This window comes from Panulirus ornatus, chromosome 31, assembly GCF_036320965.1.
Source record: "Panulirus ornatus isolate Po-2019 chromosome 31, ASM3632096v1, whole genome shotgun sequence".
NCBI classification, from domain to species: Eukaryota; Metazoa; Arthropoda; class Malacostraca; order Decapoda; family Palinuridae; genus Panulirus; species Panulirus ornatus.
The window spans coordinates 1,232,676-1,240,786 of record NC_092254.1 but is presented as its reverse complement, the minus strand read 5'-3'; the positions used below and the strand labels follow the sequence as shown (position 1 = coordinate 1,240,786).

At 42.5% G+C, this 8,111-nt stretch overlaps 1 protein-coding gene across 1 annotated transcript; it reads left to right on the top strand.

The window, feature by feature from the left end:
• Positions 1-560: 560 nt before the first annotated feature.
• LOC139758650 (uncharacterized) lies at positions 561-8,037 on the top strand. The gene is made up of 4 exons (XM_071680203.1): positions 561-1,202; positions 5,327-5,568; positions 5,832-6,701; positions 6,793-8,037. The coding sequence occupies exons 1-4, from the start codon at positions 1,148-1,150 to the stop codon at positions 7,324-7,326; spliced, it is 1,701 nt and encodes a 566-aa protein (XP_071536304.1). The 5' UTR covers positions 561-1,147; the 3' UTR covers positions 7,327-8,037.
• The last annotated feature ends 74 nt before the right edge of the window (positions 8,038-8,111 follow it).

Here is an 8,111-nt window from a genome sequence, read left to right as displayed (position 1 = left end):
TCCTAAGCAGTGTCACTATATCCTGCGTCTGAAGGTCACGAGAGGCCAGTAGGTTGCCAAGCGCCTTGATCATCGTACCACTAGACTTGTCATTCCGCCGTTCAGTGAACCATCTTGCAAATAAAGTCTCTATGACCCCTTAAGTATGACGATACGACCCTTGAAAATCACTGTGTGACCTTTAACCTAACCCGTCGGACTCAAGTGAAAGGTTACATCATCATACATACCTGTATATATATATATATATATATATATATATATATATATATATATATATATATATATATATATATATATATATATATAAGAAGGAATGAAACGACCCATGTGGCTGGACATTAATCATTTGTAATTGATACTTAAAATCCGGAGTTCCTCAGGAAATTACCCTTAACCCTCGACGTTTCTTTGTCTCTGACATAAACAAACTAGTGACATATCCCCTCAGGCATTTCCATATTCCAGAATGCCACAGATACACACCTACGTACTTTATATCGAATGCCCCTTTTTTTTCTCTCTCTACTCAGGCCTTCCATTCATATCAAAAATGTAAATCATTTTAATCATGAATTTATACGTTATGGAGGTGAATGTGTCTCTTGACTTTAAGAAAGTGTTTGTGACATCAAATATGTGAGAACGGGTGGCGAGGCGCGCATCCTGTGTTCTGTCTGGCGTGTGACACCAGTGTCGCACCTCTATCACACAGTGCCACGTCCCCAGCAAACGGCTCCTACCACACACCCTCACCATCAACACACCACCTATGGTTCATCCATACCATACTCTCTCCCGTGATGTGGATCGTTGGTTGAAGCAAGAGGCGTCTGCCTGGAATATGGGAGATCGACCCTGTAGTCACAACCCAAGCCCATGATTCCACAGCACACCAGCCAGCCACCAGAGTTCTACAAGACTCTTGCTGCAAATGACCCTTCTACTGGACACCTGCGGCAGGATACCTTTTCTACGAGACACCTGCTGCAAGAGAACTCTCCTTCGAGACACCTGCTGCAGGAGAAATCTTCTAAGAGAAAACTTTTGCAACTTTTGAGACTTGTGAAAAAGAGGACCATTCACAAGACGTCTGCGGCAAGAAAGTTCTCTTAAGAGCCTCCTCCCCTTACTACAAAATTCGTGCATGATTCTCATGACAAAACAGCCAATTCAAGCCGCTGCAACTAACAGAGAAAAAGGTAAGTGACTGAACTAGGAACAGTCTACTACCAAATTCATGGTATAAGCTTTGTCCTCTTGTAAATGCGTAAAAAAAAAATATCCAACCTACATTTAAGAAAAATAGTAACATGGGCCTAATTACTGTTGTCCAATGGACGAACTAAATAGTTTCAACATTTTCACTAATAAAAGACTCATTAGGTACAACCTCTAGATGAACGAAAGGAGAATGTTCAGTTGTTGGCAGGATCATACCAAGGGTGATGGTTCAGTTCATGTTCAGGGACTGGCGTTCTAAATCCAAAACCCATTGGTGAAATTCCGAGGTAAAAGGTTCAGTTGATATGTGGTTTTGAGGTTCTGAACTTCATACTAAGTGATAGTGTTCATATGGTTTCAGTTTGTAGGTTCCGAGTTCTAAGTGCTGAGCAGGACCCTACTGGTCGTGTTCCAGATAACCTCCAGGATGCAAGTGTGAGTAAAGCTTGGCTCACATACCTAATACTAGCCAGCTGAAGTGAACTAGCTGCTAGCCACTGATGTTCAACTTCATCCAGTCATACCTACTACTAGTGCTAAGCAGGGCAAGAAAATCAAAACAGGACACTGACATTTAATCCACTGAGCATTGCGGTACGACCCTTGACCAACACTGTACGGCCCTTAGTTAAGATGGTCTAGCCTCTAACATAGCCCCTAAGGATCGGGTCAAACGCTGGGCCATCATAAATGAGGACCTTACTGTCGTGCTCAGAGGTTGTACCGTCGTGGTCAAGGGTGGTAAAGTCAGGCTCAAGGGGTTAAAGGCAACATTTGTCCCTCCCTGCTACGCCAGCATACTCGGCAACACAGCAAGTGCAGACATGGCCCAGCTACATGTTAAAGGAATACTAAGTCACTACATTTTTTTTCATTATCATTTAAAACGAATAATCTGCATCACTTCCACTCTTTGCTAAATGCTACACACTGCATATATTACTAGTAGTAGTAGTAGTATCATAATACTACCCTTGGACTCCTTCAACAAAAGTTCCTTCTGCCTCAAAACTTCACTAGAATCAGTAGCAGGGAATCCTTTGGAGAGAATATATATATATATATATATATATATATATATATATATATATATATATATATATATATATATATATATATATATATATATCGATAAGATTTATCGTTAAGACCATTGTGTTACACTAATTGCAACCAAAACTTAGGTACTGACTTTTATTCTTACGTTTTCTCTATCGTACATGGGTGCTTTGATACTCAGCCAGTGCCACTGATTCGGACTTGAGAATGATGCCATGGTTATCATTACAATCCGACGTATGTTCAGCGTATGTAGTATGGATTAACAGCGATCATTTAGCAGTCGATGGTCGTTATATGTAACATACGCACATGGCATCTGATGTGAGATATTAACGAAGAAGGACAATTGTGAGACTTTCTGCAGCTCTATGAGAATCCTGGATAATCGAGGGCATTTACGGAAGGGAGAAACCAGTAACCTTGGATTCACCATTCTATTCTACATATATCAGTTTTGTTCTAAGAGCCTGACCACGTATGAAATTACCTTTATTCCCCATTCTACTATTTACAAAACACTGCCACTCATTTGATTTGTTTTTTCTTTGCTAATGGTAGAAGTATATCTGTGACTGCTTATGGACTTATTAAGCTTGGTCATCCCCCAACCCTGATGATAAAACAAAACATAATCTGAGTAGTTTCCAGACATACTTATATAATTCAGTACCTTACTGTGTTGTTAGTCTGAGAAAAACTGGGCCCGAACGTTTATATGTTCTCCTCTCGACCTTTGAGCACCCTTAGATTTCAATGGTAATGTTTCAGTCTCCCAAATCTGTTCTCCTTCAATCATGATAAAACATATCAATCATAACCCTACTTAGAATTGATTTCAAAAACTTATGTTTGAATGTAATTATCCAGGACGTCCTTATAGATCCTGCTAGCTATATCCAAATAAGACATTTTTAACCAAACGACCCGTGAACAGCAAACAATTCAATATAACTGAAGGTCAATCGTCAGAGAAACATTAATTTGCAAAGGATACATCACAGGGCATGATGGACATTATGAAAGGATGGAGGAGCACACAAAATAAAAGCAGGAATGCAAGCAGCAGAGCAAAGGTTGATCAACGACGAAAAATAGTGGGGAGGGATAGGCAACGTAGGCGTATCAAGGGAAGCTCTTATCTCTCCCACTTCCTGTCAACTCAGGGGTAAAAACCCGCTTTCACTTCGTCTCCTGCATAAGTTTACATTTTTTCTCTTCTTTCCATTCGGCTTTTCGGTTACAAAATGGAAAGAAACCACGGAAGCAGTCATGGATATTACCGTTCCATCATTGGGGCCATCCACTCACAGCCAATGTAAATGATAAGGCTGTATAGGCTGTACACTAACGTACTTGATAAATTCGTGCGACGACATTTCACAGTGCCTGAAACTAATTACTTCTTAAAAGCAGCATAACCTTTTACTTTAAACAAACGTTTAGCCACTCCAAGTCTACTTCTAACCAAAATTCAATCCATACCTGAGGTAACAACCTTAACCAATCGTTTGATGAACTGGGGCACGACGGTAGGTGCCTTCAAAGTTCACGCTATCACAACCAAATCTTACCAGCGCACTCGAGGAGTCATACACACAAGTGGGCAATGATAGGTAGCCTGTCGCCTACTAGTCTACAGGCTGCAGCTTGTTGGTCGACTACAGTCTACAGGCTGCAGCCTGTAGGTCGACTACAGTTTACGGGCTGGCCACAGTCTGCAGGATATGTTTGTACTTCGACCTCTGTTGTGATGTCTGCAGAAAGGAGGGTGAAGCAAGTTGCCAGAAACTACCTTACGCAAAGCAGATGCATCATTGCATTATGAAAAGCGTAGACTGTTTAATGTGTAATTTTGTTTCTGCACGTGAGCATGCACTTGATCGATTGCAGGATATTCTTGCTAGCCGCTGCTGCACTGTAAAACATCCTTGCCGTCATTCAGCGCCTGTTTACACCGTGCTGTGCTCGAAAAAAAAAAGTCCAAATGGTATGTTTTGGAGTCATATACAACAAAACAAAATCAATCTAATCTAGCGTTGATACCAATCTTACATTAACAGTTTTCTACTTGACTGGGCAAACAATTAACATTCTTACCTAAAGGGAAAACCCGTGTAAAAGCAAAGATAAACAGCAACTTCAAATCCTGACACTTTCTCAAGCAAAACATCGAGTTTGTTGACATGGTCAATTGCTGCTCCTGCCATCTGTTGAACGTTTTTGCAACGTGTTGATCTATAGCTCTCTGAGTTTAATATGGGCAATACACTGGAAAGTATTTCTTGATATATACAGTTTATAGAGGATATATAGAACGATTACGTAAGAACCTCTTTTAATGTTTTTTTTTTAGGGGGGGGGGAGAAATTTGTCATGCATTGCTCTCAGTAGCTGGTGGGTTAGGTGTGACATTATAAACTTAAATATTAAACATACTGTATAACACTTTTCCAAAAGTAGATAGCTGGGCTTCTGTGTACATACCTTCATTCTTACTACGGACATTTGACAGTTCTACTGCAGCTACTTTTTCTAATCAATCCAATTTAGTTTGCAGCCTGAACTATGCTTCCAAATACATTGTAAATCAAAGGGAATGCTCTGCATGTCCTAGGAACTGATGATTTACAAGTCCATGAACAGCGGAGAAAACTTTTCCTTGTTCGGGCCACACTTCAGGGCTGGCCGATGGTCTGACGGACTAGAGTTAATAACACGCATGTCTGTTCTGCTGTCCCGCTCACCTCTTCACTCATACCGTCTGTCCTGCTGTTCCTGTTATTCCCACCCTGACCATTTCCCCATATACATACATACATACATACATATATATATATATATATATATATATATATATATATATATATATGCGTGCGTGCGTATGTGTGTAGTCATAAAATCCATCTTGTATTTATGACTACCACCCCCCCCTGTTAAAATCCTGGAAACTGGCTTAATATGAGAGTTGATATGCATCTTCTGTTATGTTATACCCTTTATAAAAGTGATTTTTCCTAACCTACTACGCTGCTGGGTGCAGGGAAAATGGCGGATGACTTGACCTGCGCCGTATGCTCTGAAGCATATGCTGCTGGCAACCGCGAACCCGTGATGCTGCCCGTGTGCGGCCACACTTTCTGCAGGCTGTGCCTCTTCCATGTAGAAGGTTCCAGCAGCTTTAACTGTCCCACCTGTAGAGCAGCACATGCGGGACCCTCCGTGGTACGCCTTCCCACTGTCTACGCCCTTCTTAACTTAGCCGAAAGTTATAGAAAGTCTAACGTAAGTGTTGTGTTGTGAGGCAAAGTATTATTGGATGTCCTGATTGGCTAACAGTATCACATCTTTACTAGTGTGTGCTTTCAAAATTGTCTTATCAACTATTAACATGGGAAATACGTCATCAATATGAATGAATCCATCTTTAAAGCCGTTTAATCCTAGATACTTTCATAGCGGTAAAATCACATTCACCAACACAGGTCAAGTGGCGCTAATCCCTTAAAAAGCATAAAATCTACGATACTTCTATTTTCCCACAACAGAGAAGTAAATGCAGTGAACATGGGTCGACGCTGGAATTCTGGTGTCGCGAGTGTCGGGAGCCGTTGTGTGGACACTGTCTATTAGGCTCGCATGTCAGGGAGGGACACCAGGTGGTGAAGGCCAAAACATTTGTCGATGAGAAGAGCAAGGAAATCAGCACCCGCGGAGCACAACTAGAGAAGAGCATCAAAGACAAGAAGGTTACACTTGTCAACAACATAAAGAACCTCATCACACGGATCACCATCTGCGCCGAGGAGAGCGAGTTGCTTAACACTTCGGTTGAGAAGGCATACGGGATCTTGAAGGATAATGTAAAAGCGTCCAGTATAGAGTCAGTCCTGGTGTCTTCGTCCATGATGGACAGTGTGGTGATGGAGCTCCACAAGTTATCGTTAATATCAAGCTTCAGGGAGGAGAATGGAGGCCGGACCAGATGCAAGTCTCGTACAGAAACAGAGGTTATCCAAGGACTTGACCGCCAAGAATCCATCTCTGAGGTGGAGTGGCAGGTGTTGCCAGTGGAGGAGACGGAACAGACGGCTCCTCCAAAGGAACAAGAGCAGGAGGCTGCCGCTGCCCGGGGAATCTCTAGAGTGGCCAGCTTGGAAAACAGTAGGGAAGCAAACTTACCGGAGGAGCATGCACCTGCTGGACAGGCAAGTAACAGAAACGAGAACCCCAGCAACAGCAGTATTGGAGCCGTGGGAGGGGATCAGCATGATACGCCCAAGAGAAATGAAACGCCGTGGCCTCTGAAGTGTTGTGTGATCACCAGTGAGGGTCGCAACGGTAGGCTAAAGTGGGAGAACAACAGCATCCACATGTACGCCCTGGCCGAGCTGACCGACGCTCACTTGATGTTTCACGTAAGTTTTTCATTAAATTTTTTCATTCCATTCACCTGATCCTCACTTGGGCAAGGTAATCTTTTACTGACAAGTATCATGTCTTCCACAGATGTCGCTACTACAGTCTCTGATACCTAGTGATAAGCCCGAGGTGTTCATGGATCTACGTGTGGATGGACGCATCCTGGGTCGGATCTACATCCGCCTGCAGGGTCATCTTCGCCGAGCTCAGCACTTCTTAGCGCTGTGCCTGGGCACCCTGGGGCCCTCCTACAGGGGAAGCAAATTTCATGGCGTCGCCAAGAGAGGCGCCCCCGGCGAAACTCTAGCCGGAGGCAGATATGTCACTCCTGAGGGAACCAGTGGCAAGGGACTCATGAAAGATCTCGAATGGGGTGGGAAGTGTATGCAAGAGAAAGCTGTCGGGCGTGTTGTGGGAGCAAGCGGCGGCAAGAGCGAACTCGACGCTTTCTTCCACATTTGTACCCGTGATCATGAAGGGAATAAGTTTGCATGTTCTTTTGGACAAGTGGTGTCAGGGATGGAGGTGGTACATTCAGCTGTCAGGCAAATGAATTGTGCTAAGAGCGTAATTATAGCTGACACTGGGGTAACTATTCCATCACTCTTACGACAGCAGTAGCGTATAAATCACTTAGCCCCGTCAGTCTAATTCATCACATTTTACACCACACACACACACACCTCCGCCTAAGATACCTCTACACAAGTTACACATGGCCGCCCTGAGCACACACATGACCTATGCTAGTAATGGCACACCCGAGAACAGGCTGTCATCGACAAAAACCCGTGCCAGGATTGGCCTTTGCGGATCTTTACACACAATCGACAATACCAATTCATTCCAGGCCCAGGTGGCCGTGCATGAAACTTGAGAATATTTTCTTGATAGTACAAATAATGGTTCGAAAAATACAAATGATCATTCCTAACCTTGGATGTACTGTGGTTGCGGTTGGAATTGGAATATAGAGATGGACAAACGTACTGGAGGATCAAGTTAAAGAGAAGTTAAAGAGAAAGGAAAATGGATACTTAGACTGAGTTTAGCTAGAATATATCGCTTGCTTTTATGCTATTGTTTTGACAAGTGTTTGAGTTATGTAATCATCTCTTTCTTAAGCAGCTGCTTGTATCATTTTTTTTTATGTATTTCCCTATTCTTTTTTTCCTTTTACTATTCCTATTTTTGGTGGGAAAGGAGTTTCTAAGTCCTTGTAAAAACTGGCTGGTTACCCCATCCTCAGTTATACCTACATGTACACACTGGGTTTGGATTAAAGTGATAAATGAATTTTCTGTTGTTAATAAATCAATAACGATCCAAAAATTATAATCCCTGTTCCTATTCTACCATTTAAATGTTTCATAAAGATTGTTCGTGTGTTGTTTGATTCAGGACAT

Coding starts and splice junctions, on each gene's coding strand:
- LOC139758650 (XM_071680203.1), top strand. CDS start 1,148: ATGATTCTCATGACAAAACAGCCAATTCAAGCCGCTGCAACTAACAGA. Junction 5,569..5,831: donor AAAGTTATAGAAAGTCTAAC/GTAAGTGTTGTG, acceptor TTCCCACAACAG/AGAAGTAAATGCAGTGAACA. Junction 6,702..6,792: donor ACGCTCACTTGATGTTTCAC/GTAAGTTTTTCA, acceptor TGTCTTCCACAG/ATGTCGCTACTACAGTCTCT.